Source organism: Neodiprion lecontei, chromosome 4 (assembly GCF_021901455.1).
Source record: "Neodiprion lecontei isolate iyNeoLeco1 chromosome 4, iyNeoLeco1.1, whole genome shotgun sequence".
Taxonomy (NCBI): domain Eukaryota; kingdom Metazoa; phylum Arthropoda; class Insecta; order Hymenoptera; family Diprionidae; genus Neodiprion; species Neodiprion lecontei.
Genome location: NC_060263.1, coordinates 35,682,389 through 35,696,069, shown reverse-complemented (window position 1 = coordinate 35,696,069; position 13,681 = coordinate 35,682,389). Strand labels below are relative to the sequence as shown.

The following is a 13,681-nucleotide window of genomic DNA, read 5'->3' as shown; positions in this document are numbered from 1 at the left end:
CGTCCCGGCGGATGATCGGCTGGCAGATATCCGTTTGGGATGCGAATATCTGTTCGGCTCGTGCTGCACTCCCGCGAATGTCGACGAGGTGTAGGACCGACTGTCTCTCAACGACGCCCCCACTGCCAGCTGTCCCCGCAAGTGTCCATTGCCCACTGTCCACCACCACCGCCATCTCCGCCTTCGTACCGCGGATCGACTCCCGTATGCAAGGAGGCAAAGTGGCGGTAAGGAACTGCTGCTAACCCAACGAACCATTCACTCTCACCACCAAGAAACCTTGCCTCGCTTGATCGTTGACTTAGTCTTACTATTGCCTCCTCCCGGTGTGGCTGCGGCTTCCCGAAGCAGTGTCCGTCCCCCCCCCCCCCCCTGTCCAGGATTACCTCGCGCTAATTAAACCCAAAGATCGAGAGAGAAGGAAACGGGTCCCTTTTCATCATCCCCGCGTAGAATAGAATTCGTTTGGACAGTGTTTTCTTGTCGATCCGATCAAGCCGATATTACCGATGCCAAACGCGAGTGTCGATCTTCTTCATTTCGTAGACGAAATCAAGATTAATCGCGACTGCGTGTAAATTTTATTTTTATCTTTTTTTTTTTTCTGTTCGACGAAACAGTGTGACGAACGATATTTCTCTTACTTTTAAGGGTAAGCAACGTATACAGTGCGGGTTTGTGTTAATCGTTGCAGGCAAGAGTTGCGCTTGAAAAGAAAGTACCGATCGTCGCGTTTACAAGTACATCGTATACCCAACGTATAAGTAGACAAAACTATAGCTGTACGTAAGTGTACTCGAAAATCAGCTGTTTTGTCGGATCGTGCGCTGGTTTCGAAGTTGATCATCGTCAACGATGAAATATTACTACAAGACACCCGGTACGTGAAATTCTCGGTCCATCGCGAGCTGCGGTTTCACGTCCGAATCCCGAGGTGTGTGAAAAGAAGAAAGAAAAAAATTATTGAAAAAGAAAATACGAAACTATAAAGTAACGGTTTATTTATTTACGGTGCCTGGAGTCCGTAGCTTATAAAGAGGAAAAGACGCGCTTGACGGTGTGAAAAGTTCAGAGTTCAAAGTCAAGAGAGAGAGAGAGAGAGAGAGAGAGAGAGAGAGAATCAGAGATAAAAACGAAAAATGAAAGAAATCCTTGCCTGCCTTTGAAAATTTCGCTAAATTTCTTGCTGCGGATCAGCACTGATCGGTTGATTGCGAATTTTCAAGCCAGATCAAACCACTTGCGGAGAACGCGGAGGCGTTCACCCGTGAAAAACAAAGTGACCAAGTACGCAGCGCGCATGCAAATTGGTCCGGCTAAATCGAGCAGATATAACCGTAAATCGTAAAGTTCTTTTGCGCGTGTGTTAAAATCGTGAAGAGGGTGATACCGGCTAAAACTCGTTTCAATTCCCGGCCGATTCCGAGGATGAGCATGCGTAAATTCGACATTTGGTATTCCCATTAGCCGAAATTTTTGGAAAACTTTTCCCCAATTGCTGCAGAGCTCCTACAACACCTCGTTCTGTCTAGCTGACAGCGTTGCGGATAGTTCGTTGAACGCCTCAGGGTTTCTATAGAAAGAAGTTGCACAAGATCGGGCAACTACGAAACGCATTCTTCGAACGTTTAACGATGCACCGTTGACGCGATCGAGCCGGCTATTATATCCTGAAAAGACAAGTGCGGACCGAAGGATTATCTGGATTATAAAATGTGCCTATAAATCGGAAAGATTGACAAGTCGTACATCGTACGTGAAAGTAAACCGCGATGATCATGTCCAAGTGCGTCGGTATAACAGAAATTTCTAATCGAAAATCAGTGATCGTCAATAAACAATTGTAAGGGTATAATAAATCGAGGAAATTGTATAATCGGTAAAACATATTTTGGCTCATTTAAAAAAAAAAAAAAAAAAACACAGTTTCGACAGATCTTTAAAGCACCCGTCCAAACCGAGTGATATACGGTTCGGCGAAGTGATTCATATCCAGAGGTGGAAGGATTGGCTTAAAGACAAATTTAAAAAAAAAAATAAAAAAAGAAAACGTTCAGTGCATCGAGTATAAACGCGCGAGAGAATTACCTCAGCATTGCACCTATCCACCGGCAGGCGTCAAGCAAAGGTCAACCGAGCATAAAGTAAGTTGTAATAAAACATCTTCTGTCACGCAGCTGCCCTATTCGCTCAACGATCCATCGTTGACCATGAAAAGAGAAAAATCGTTCAGACGGGACGGGTCGATAACGAAAGAGAATCTCGAAAAATGTACCATCGGTGAAAAGTTTATTGTTGATTTTTTTCAAACACAGTCATATCGCACAACTCTGATTATATTTTGAACTATCTTCCGAAGACGTTAGCAGATCTACAGCCGTGCAATCAAAGTGAAACGAATGGTCTCGGAGAATCAGATGAAAAGTGCTCCTCGGTTTTCATATCTTATGTTAGATCAATTCCATGATTGCACAGCGAGGTAGCCTACATTCCTGGTTTCGTATTTACTTGCATGAGCGCTTCATGTTCGGCCGGCTTAATTAACGTAGCTCCTGTAGATTACTGGAATGCCGACTTTCCGACGATCAGTTGGGTGTCTTGAACGATAATCCGAACGATTTTGAAATTAAATACACCTACTGCTTGACTGTCAAAAAATTGAAGTTCAATTGTCACGATCTTTGTTATTTTGTTTGTAAAAGATACTTGTATCGTAGAAGAAGTTCTTCACAGAGGTATACCTGCCTAAAAATTGTAACGTGTCTTTTGACTCGCATGTCTAAATCCGATTTCTCATTGGAAACAATCTTAAAACCAGAATCTTTCGAGAGTCGAACAATTTAGTTGAAAAATCTAGTGATCAATGATCTAAAATGAAAATCAAGGAGCCTAAGCTTTGATTTATATCAACATACCGACAGGAATTTCTAGTTACGGTTATGTACAGTCCTTACGAATTATTTTCATTTTATGCCATAAGCAAAAAATATTGGTCTGGGTACGTAATGAAAATAAATTTTACAGAGCCGTAACTAGAAAATCTAGTACGTATTACAATTATCTATGATTATTCTCAGTTGTACAATATTTTCTTGCGACCGTTGTGTTAATTTGACGTTGAGGCCTTATTTAACAGAAACCGTAACCAGTCAACTAAACAAACAGATTTAACTTATCATAAATGAGAAAACGCAGTATCGACAACTGTAATCACACTAAAAAATGACTTAATCGTACCATGTTTCCTTGTAACTCCACCAATACTCGAATCGTTATTGTAACGATGCCAATTCGCCTAGAATTTCCTAGTAACTGTAACGAGTGCAACTTTTTCTCACTGCAGTGATTCGTGCCGATGATTTGCAACATGTATACAGCTCTTATATATAACCACGTTCCTACAGAGTTACGCGGTACAAACCTGTAATCGTAGACCTTCAGGATGAGCGGGCGGATCGTTATTACACTTATGCATGCACCTATACGTGCATCATTACGTGTCAAAGAATTCGAACATCAGCCCGTTACACGTCGGGAGTTGAGCCCGCGGTTCGACCCGCACGTTTGCTTTTAGTATTTCCCGTTACACAATGGCAATCGATCGGCATGAAATCGGTCGAGCGTTTTAATATCGGAGCTTTGCGGTGATGCTTGCTGCAGGCTGGTTTGCTGGAATCACGTGCACGCATGTGTGGCCAGGATCGGAAACCTGTTCCGTCGATAGTGAAAACTGGAGGCCCGTTATCCGGTTTACGGTTGTGAAAAAAATTTTACACCTCGGACTATTTTTGCCCCCTCCTTTCGTTTCGCAGCCTTTGACCTGCAGTCGAGAATCGAGAAGCTCGCTGCCTTAAAATAATTGCACACAAGACGGTAATTCTCTCGGCTGGTGAAGGGTTTGCATTCAATTTGCGTGTAGCTAGCCCGAGGTGGGTTGTTTCTCGAGAGATCGTGCCGGGGATAATTTCCCGAAGCAAGCCAAGATACAGCAGGAAGTGAGACTCGCAAATGCGTGATACAATTCGCGTTTACATCGTAAACAAACCAGCAGCCAACGCCACGGAAGAGAGAGAAAGAGAGGAAGAGTGAAAAAAAGAAAACCGGAAATCCAGAACTGATTGCCCACGCCGTCTTAGATGCTTTAATTGAGGAGTTATTTTTCAAACTCGCTTAGTTAAGGATTGGGGTGGGGGTAATAAGGAACTGCAAAACCTGTTTTAAGATTGTTGTTATTATTACGCACATGGGCGTTCCCCTTTTTCTTCGTCAAAGCAAGTTTTATGCGTGCACGCTTTACGATGTATCGAACAATTCAAAAATAACCACGGACAGCAGGGATGTTAAAAATAGCGGTTCAAGCCTGTTGCAACTATGTTAGAAAACAATAATCAGTACGGTGATTGCATACGTGTATCCGGAATGTTGTACATGATACTTAAAAACACATTCATTATGCGAAGCGTCCACGAAATCTACTCGCTTTCATTCTCTCTCTCCCTCTCACGCTAATAGGTATAACCACTATCCATTTTCTACGAATCTGTTAAGTAGCTGGACGTGAACCACGAATTCATTTATGTATTTCACTAAAGTATTCATTGATTAATTCAATCGCTCATTAGATTATCCCGCGTCCAGCGGTATGAAATACCAATTACGGTATGCGAGGTACGAGAGCAGAGACAAGATCGTAAATAAGTATGAAAAAATTAAAAAATTAAAAAAATAGAAAACAATTTACGTAGAAGAAATTATAAACCGAGTGGCGCGATTGCTCAAGCGATAAATTTTTCACCGTTTAAAAAAACTTTTCCTGCAAAATTTTAACGGCAATTTCTATGCACGTGCTATACGCGTGAACTGTTTGATTTTAGTTTATTGGTTTATTGCACCGCTGTAATCGGTCGCCCGAGTAGGTTTATCCGTATACATGTATTATATATCTGTATACAGCAGACAGCGAGACGCGTGAGTAATTTCTAGGCACAACGTCGTCGAGTTGCCGGTTATACGGGTATAATCGAGGTGAAACGCGCTGTTCCGTATCGAAAATGAAAGCGAAGCGTATGTGCGCTCTGCAGTTCTTGTATCTTATAATACGAACCTTTTCGTACGCCAAGAGACGACGATACGTGTCAATGTATTAAAATATTAATAAATTTTATTGCCTTTGATTCTGAGGCATATTACTTCCCGTTAAACTCATAAGAGAAGAGAAAAAGGACGAAAGAAAGAACGAGATTTAAAATAAGATAAAAAAAAATATCGGTGGTGGTGTCGTCTTTTTTCGATTCGCGAATTGCGAAATTTCAAGCCCATGCGTAATTAATAGCCGCTGGTATGCGTTGGAAATTCGCAATTCATTAGCCACAGTTTCGCTAACTTCTAAGAGGCTGACGCAACATTCTCTAATCTATATAATCACCTTTTCGCGAGATAAAAATTCATGCAACTGTTCCACCTCAGGCTTCCAACCACGGGGCTTCGCTACTTGTCTATAACTGCAGACCCTGTCATAAGCTCGAAGTAGTTAAATCCCGTAATGATCGGGCGAACGGCGCGGCGCACGAAGCAGATGCCTCGGCACTCCTCACGAATTAACCGTGTTCGAGTTGAAATTTAGTCGGGAAAAAACCGACCTTTCCATCTTCGCCGGGCGCACCTCTGTAATGTAACGCGTTTCTAACGATCTTTGGATCTGGACTTTAATTTTCTTCATTTCATCACGATCTAGTCGTACTTTGAGTATTTATCATATTATTATTATATTAGTAATCTACGAGGAACTCTTTGAAAATATGAGAAAATAAAAAATACTGGAAATATAAAGAAAAGCTTAAAAATCGACTCCTATTTTCAAATCGTTTTAAAACCATTAAGAATCTAGTAGAATAGCTCGACTTCACCCTACGATGACTGATTTCATTCGGATGACTGTTTTTTACAAAGTCAGTGGAACAGATTTTCTTTTTTTCTCAGAAGTCGATTCGACGTATTGTCATTTGTCGACCATTATCAATATCGGTGAAATTTTGTAAAATCATATATTTAATGCTGCTGACATGACAAAACAAAAAAAAAAAAAACGAAGCGTTTCAGCAAATTTGTCGAAATAATCGACTGACCAAAATGATCTATGCCCTAGAGTAGAGCCGAACGAATTTGTATAAGATTCTTAACGATTTTGAAATGAATAAAAAGTGTCAATTTTTGGCCAACCTGCACAACTTCCTTAAAGGCTGCAGAGCTGTGACCGAGGCACGCCGCTAAAGGAAAGAAGACGCTTCCTCTTGATCGTGTCGGCTGGGTGTGTTACGAGGGAAAGTTAGTTGTTGCCGTACGCATCGCACGCTCTTCGTCGCATGCTTCTAAGTGAGGTATAGCGGTGCCTATCTCCGTAGGTATAATTCGATCGCCGAGTGGCGCTTGTATGACGAAATCACACGCCGCGGGCCCTTTGTACGTTCCACACATTCCTTATGAAATAATTCAGCCATTATCGGGGACAAGATTAGAAGCTGCGATACGCAAATAACGTCTAACATCCTCAAGGGAATATCGATTATGGTGTCGGTTCCATATCGCATCCAGTCAAACTTGTATTTTTTCAATGTCTATAATCTGCCTAAGTGCCTGTCATCGCATACGATTGTTAGAATTTATTTCCTAGATTTTTTCAACGTATCCTATCAACACGAGCTTCATTGAAGAATCTCAGAAGGTGAACTTTGTAAAAAAAAATCATGCTCCAAAATGTATAGATTAAGAGAGAGGCTTTTTCGTTTCTTCTCTCATTACACTTTGTTCTTTGATTCCACCGCAGGTATATAATAAGGTATTTGTCAAGGAGGTGAAAAGTTTCCGATCGCATATATCGGTCAAACTGCGTTCACTTGTTGACCGAATGTCGACCGTGCGCTTTTATTCTCGATTTTTTTCAGACAAATCCGGTTTCCAGTCAACAGCATAGTATACATATACATTACAGAAATGCTTTTTAACGATTATTATATGACTGTTTGTGACCGGTAAGAGTTTGCTGATACGGTGGTTGATTTTTTCCATCGATGTAACTTACCTCTCACATTATGTATAGTTCACCAAATATTATGAGTCGGTAATTTGTATGCGAAAGGTTTTATGTCGTTCGACGAAACGCTTTTTCTACACGCTTGCAAAAACGTTGCGATCATTCGAATAGATACGGTCGTAGGGAAGAAATTGACGTTCTATTTTCCACGCGTCACTCTGTAGGCACACAGAAATGATACTTTGACGGATACCTTTGTCGCGAATTAAGTAATAATTATTTACGTAATAATTATTTTTGTGCAACATATACAGCCCGGGGTATGTTTAATTGAACGTGAAATCTGTTGCGACAAATGACGAGCGGGTTCGCAGTTTCTTTCCTATTATACACAACCGCATAACTCGCATTGCCGTGAGAGTTTCTAGCTCGTGTATATGTCCCTCTACGTATTGACAACGTGAATTCCATTCGATCCGGGTTATGCGGCACTAAAATCAGCTGGGCGTTTAAAGAGCGCAGTCACGTTACGTATTGTACTACTTTATGTATCCATTTTAGGTCTATAGGTACCATTTAAGAAAAATTTTTCGTTGGGTGTATAACGAGAATCGATTAGCGAAAGAACCGTTCGAGTTACAAAACCCACCTCGACTGTCCGGCCTGCCCATATAACCCAGCCACCGTGTAGAATCATTTACATAACCCGATCGAGCGAGAGAGAAATCCGCCTACAATCACTGCTCACTTTTTCCAAGACAAACGCGAACCGCCCGCGACTCTCTTAACAAACTGCACGAATTTATTATATCTACCCGCTGCACAATACACGTGGACATTCTATGTAAGGACACCAACATCATTCTTCTCTGTCGTTTACCGCGGTTTGCATTTCTGCAGCGTTGCTGCGACGTCGAACTTTCCAAGTATCACAAAACTTTTCGACATCTCTCGCGGCTCGATTTTCACCCCACGCAACGAACTATCCGTTCCAACGATCAAATCCGTCGTACACCCGCGGTTACGAAAGGAAAATTTCTCACTTCTGGAGTACACTCTGCACCGTTCGACGTAATTAGGTACACTTGCACCACCCGCATTCGAGAGTGACTTTCATCCTCCGCGAGGTTACACGCGGTAATAATTGACGATGAGCTTGGGAATAACAGTAAATTATCTGGGCTGCTGGCTAGATCTGTGGATCAGTCTTACGGTCGAGGAAAAAAGAAACGCACCTACCAAGGAACCGCTAGCCGACCTTGCCTGTCTGTCGCAGCCTTGAAGCCACCAGGCATCTCTCCAGTTAAATATACCATCGCGTTGTCGGCTAGAAGGCGGTGGATTTCACATGTGTAATGGTAGCATTATTATTTTGCCTCTACGAGCAGTCGGTCAACGCTTGTTGTTTAGTTCCAATTTGATTGGAATTGGTTTTGCAACACGCACCGACTTCGCAGGGTCGGACGGCGCAAGGTGGAGCAAAATAATCAGCTCCGTATGCTCAGTTCCAAGAGTTGTTACGAAACTGGGTGTACACCTTCATCGCCAACGTCCGTTTCTCGTGACGCTTATTGTTATTATATATGTATATACTTGACCGTGAAACTCGCTGTGAAGAATCCCGATTACCTGAGAATCTTCGTGTCTTTCGCTATCTCCTATAATTTTGTTTTCGAGACGAATCGATCATCCAAAATTCGATTCTTAGAACTTTTCACGAATCGATTAGCTCAGAATATACCGGTACCAGGCTCGAATTAAGGCGGCACGATGCCTAATGCTGCTCTACAGAAAAATGCCGAATGTCGGTCGTGCAAGATGATCAAATTGGTTAATTTTAAAAAGTCGCGACAGAAAATTAAATGGACTAAGTTTAAGAAAAACATTATTATTGTATTATTTCTCTCGTGTAATTAAGTTTGTATAAAATAGTATTGTACAGGGAAACACATTTTGTATTACGATATCGAGTAGCGTACAAGATTCTCAAACTTTATGCAGGAAATTTGTCGGAATCGGATTGCAGCGAGACATTTGTGCAATCCTTTATTAGTAACGATTAAGAGTTCGAAAACTTTTTGAAAATCTAGTTACTATTTTGCAAAATTTGATTTTGAGAATCGAAGGGCCGAAAATTTCTAAAGTCTAGCGGCTACAGCCTTTTTAGCCTTAGGGTTAATTTGGGCCTGACCGGTACCTCTTGTTACCGATGAAATTACGTTATAGCTGCCGATTGGTGACACTTGTTACGACTGATGAGCTCACGGTGGCATGTGTGCTCTGTGTAAATCTTTTGTGTTTATATCTACGAAGAGTACAAGATTGTACACAGAGAGCCATACGTAACCCGCGGAGTTAGACGAGGCGGAGCTCTGTTCACTTTCTATTTACCAACTATTTTCGACCGTATTAGCTTTTGGCACTTGGCAAACTTTGCGAAGGATGGGATGTGTAATGTTGAATGAAACCTTAAGATTTGCCTGCGAACGATTAATTATGAATCATTGGCCGATGAGACGAGGAGCTTCTGTAGCGATCACTTTTCAATGTAAAGTCACGCCTGGCGATCCTTTCCATACGTGCGCACATTCGGATGAGGCCATCTTGAAATACCTCGAAGGATGTCGACTCCGCGCATCGTTTCTTGCGTGTCGCGTATCTTTTCTGCGTAGGAAGAGGCGAGAAAGCACTCCGAAAGGTTCGTTCCCTCCCTTGGATCACATGTGTATAATTGTACAAGCACCGTGCGCGCATGGCGATTCTCGTAAAATTTAATCCAAGGATCGAGAGTTATCCAAAGAGAATGAAAAGAATCAAATTGCTTTATAACGACTCGCGGTATCAAATTTTCCACGGTATTTCCGTCCGATGTATCGAGTATTGAGTACGTCTATTTTATTACGATGGGAAGGTCGGTGACTTTCTGCAACAGGTAGTTTTGATCCCTCGATATTGTAGATCGTACGGGTAACTCGATATCGGTCGAGGTCCCTGAACCATCGCATCCAGTTATACGCGTTCCCTGAAAAGGTTCTCGTCTGGACATTTCGATCGTTCGAATTTTAACTTTCGCCCGATCGTCCAGAGATCGGATCTGGGTCATGCCCGAGGGCATATGAAACGTCCTGCGGAGATTCAACGAATGTTTTTAGTACAAGCGTATAAATTTAATCGTAGAAAAAACCAAGAGTCGCCGTGACTAGTTATTAAAGTTCTCGTTATGCGTGGATGTGATTTACTCAAAAATCGATCCATGAACGAACTTGGCCGCCCGGAGCTACGGATGATCCGACGCTGGAGGTTGCCTTCGCACAATGAATCGATCACTGGTCAATTTGTCTGACATTTCAATTATCGAGTTATTATTTTCGTTGCGGATGCAGTTTCTCAATGGGACTAGCGTATCGTCGCTAGGTGAAAGTTGTTATAGATACAAGGATTAATGGACGCAAGCGGGATTTCGGAGCTGTGGAATTCGAGTACTTGATGGATTCGAAGAACCATCACTCGGGTATACGTGCCTCTCGAGAGGTCCAATAAGCGATTTTGTACGATTCGTAAAACCTCTAATAAAAGACATAACCGAGAAAAATCTCATCAATTGCGTAAGTCGTGTGGTGTCGGCTTCTACCTGCACAGTTGTATAATTTTTCTTATCGTATAACTCGACGCGAGCTGTCAACGATCACCCGGAATATTTATAGCGATCGGTAATTTACACAGCCAAGTCAAATCGGTCAGCGACGGAACGTTCGAAGCTAACGTTCATCGGTCACACGGCGACATTCTTCGATTAAAGGCTATCGGTTATGAACACGTAACTGATTGATGCACAACCTGGTACCATATGTCCCTGTGAGAAGCTCTCAGGTTATTTCGACAAGCTCAAATCACGACATCGAAAGGAACCGAGTACAAGACGGATGTACGACCTCGATGTTCGCTTTGTCCGGAACGTCGAACTCTTTAACGATAATCACCGATAAGACGACATTACCGGAGGCTTATTCGAATCTCCAGTCAAGGTTGAGGACAGCATTCAGCGTACCTTTCTCTCGATCCACCTCGACATCGTTTCGAGAACATATAGTTTTCTTTCTACCGGTGATTAGATTGGACCCTGTTACAAAACGTTCTGATATGCTTCGCGTGTTTGATACAGTCAAATGAGTTGATTTTTTCAACGACGTTCCGAATAAATCTCATTCGGTGAAAGTTTACGTTACCGACGTGTTGCCTCTACTATTTATATCGCCCAAATAATGATAATTGGAATGACTAATAATATCGAGCAACCGTGCGGACGCACGAATTTTACGCACGCGAGAGAAAGAAAGTTTCGACAGTCATCGCTCATCGCCGAGTTTCATCATTGTACGTATCCCTGACCCGTATTACAACTCGACTGATGACTTCTCGCCCAGTTAGCTGCAGCTAGCTTCGCACGTACCGTGATTGATTCTATTGCCACTGAACGGAATCCGCGACGATGCAGTGGGCGAACCATTTGGCCAATTTGGTAACACGGGTATAACGAGGCTTGGTTGCAATAAATTGTTCGATCTTTTTGATTCGCTGGTAGTTCGTAATAACCAGTCATCCATATACTTTCTCGACGTAGACGTAGGTACTCGGCGAGATCGGCACTTGGCAATGACCTCCATATCGTTGACCTCTGTCAGTCGAAAGCCCGCTGCGAGGAAAGGCAACGCGGCATTCATTCCGGGGGCCAAAATTCTTATCGTTAATTTCTATATAATATATTTCCTAAACCTGCGGATGATCCCACATGTGTAAGCCGCATCGGCAACACCATCGTGCGGATACCTCTTTAGCTTTCTAAAACTTCCAATCCATCGGACAGGCGTCACCGCGATTTAACGCCTCTTGCCACCGACGCCACCGCGCACTTGTTAATTGACGTCTCTATAACTGATCAAATGATTATCTACCGATTTCGACGCGTGAATCGCCCTCGTGACATCCACCTTTGACGGCGAAGTAGACCATATCCTAATACAATTATTCTCTTTCATCAGACTTCGCGCCACCACCTCCGGCTGATCTGAAAATCGATCAGTTCTCTGAGACAGGCACGTTGATGATTCAAGCCGCGTTCGGGTGTGTCTACTCACTATGGATCGATAAATCCGAACAGTCCGGATGTTTGTCGAACCGTTGAATATATACGATAGAATCAGGGAAAGCTCCGTCCCGCGGAAACGTAGCAGTTCGGTGCATATTTACGTAAAGGTGAAAAGTCTTTTTGCCGGTTAGCATCGACCGGAGGTTTCTTGCTTTAGGCAGAGATTCGTATTACCGGTAAAAAGACTGCGGTAGTGCCAAATGGAACGTAAAGTTTCAAAGACCATTCGATCAGTTTAGTCCGGCGAGCGGTTTCTACAGGCATTCTTCAATTTGACAACATTGCGTTTTTGCTCATTGATGTCTACGCGATATACGAAGATGTGCTACAAGTTCCACGGTTAATGAGAAGGCAAACTTAAATAATCTGGGGAAGAGCTGCACCTCTCCGCTGCAGCTCGGTACAGTTTAAATATTGACAGGACACGACACGTGACTCAAACAGAAGGCCAACGGCCGTTACGGTTCCCTCGATCATTTCCTTTCGATTTTCGAAACCGAGAATCTCACGAACCCTTTTGCTTTATAACGATCGGATGCTACGCTCCCTCGATAATTCGTAAACCACGATCCGGAAAAATTGCAATCATACGAACACTGTCTATTTTTCAGGCGTCGGAAGTGGCGGAGCGACGAAGAGGCGGCCTGGATCCATCGACGCGTTAGCCATGAACCTGGTGCCGCACGGAATATTGTTGCAGGGTAAGTCTTATTTGTTAAGTACTTATATGTTACCTACTTGTATACTAGAATTACTCTGCGAAAGACGGATGTCACGCTGCCGAGACAATTATTCACTTATCCAACGCCGTTTTACCACATTTTCCACGGATGTTCATGGTACTCGGTCTCAGATGGACTGTCTCACCTATCAGCCAAACAATGTTTTGTTTTCCGTTACAGAACAGCGTTAACGTGCGTATAGTTAATCATTTCACGCATGCTAAACCATTGCTAATGATCATCAAAAATAAAATGACTTTCGGCGGGTTTTGCAACCTACACAGTGACACTGTCCCCCCACTGCAGGCGAAAAACCCTGACATTCGAGCATTCGCATTCGTTCTCATGGTCGTAATTATACACCATTTGAAACTCGTGTCATGGCAGTTAGTGACGATACTTTGCGTTGGTCTTTCATGTACAGTTAAACACGTACAGTAGGTACGATTCTCGAGTCCGTTACGAGCACGTGTGTCATACGTTTCGGCGAGAAATATCACGGCTGACATATTTGCAGAGGATTCAAGAACGCTGAGAGCAAATCCGCACGTTCGTTCGGATGCAGCTGTCACGCGTGTGATTTTACGCCACGTCACGTTTGCAGAGCGAGCAAGATACATCATTTCGCTTTCGAAGCATAAAGGCGTGCGCGAGGCGCTGATCGTTTGTGAGAAATTCGTACCGTCATCGGGTCAAGAATCACCTACTTCAATGTTGACACTGACGACGAACTCGATCCTAGTTGTATCCGCACACCGAGCTTAGGAAGGTTATAAAATAAAA

The 13,681-nt window shown here is 42.9% G+C and overlaps 1 protein-coding gene across 2 annotated transcripts in view; it reads left to right on the top strand.

Annotated features, from left to right (window-relative positions):
- Positions 1–292: 292 nt before the first annotated feature.
- LOC107222781 (flocculation protein FLO11) overlaps positions 293–13,681 on the top strand; it is a 100,715-nt gene continuing 87,326 nt past the window's right edge. Inside the window, exons 1-2 of one of the 2 annotated variants that reach the window (XM_046736303.1) lie at positions 293–2,144; positions 12,788–12,877. In XM_046736303.1, coding sequence (XP_046592259.1) covers positions 12,844–12,877 — 34 coding nt within the window. In that variant the 5' untranslated portion in view covers positions 293–2,144; positions 12,788–12,843. The remainder of the gene's footprint in view (positions 2,145–12,787; positions 12,878–13,681) is intronic. The other variant, XM_046736304.1, reaches the window with a different exon arrangement.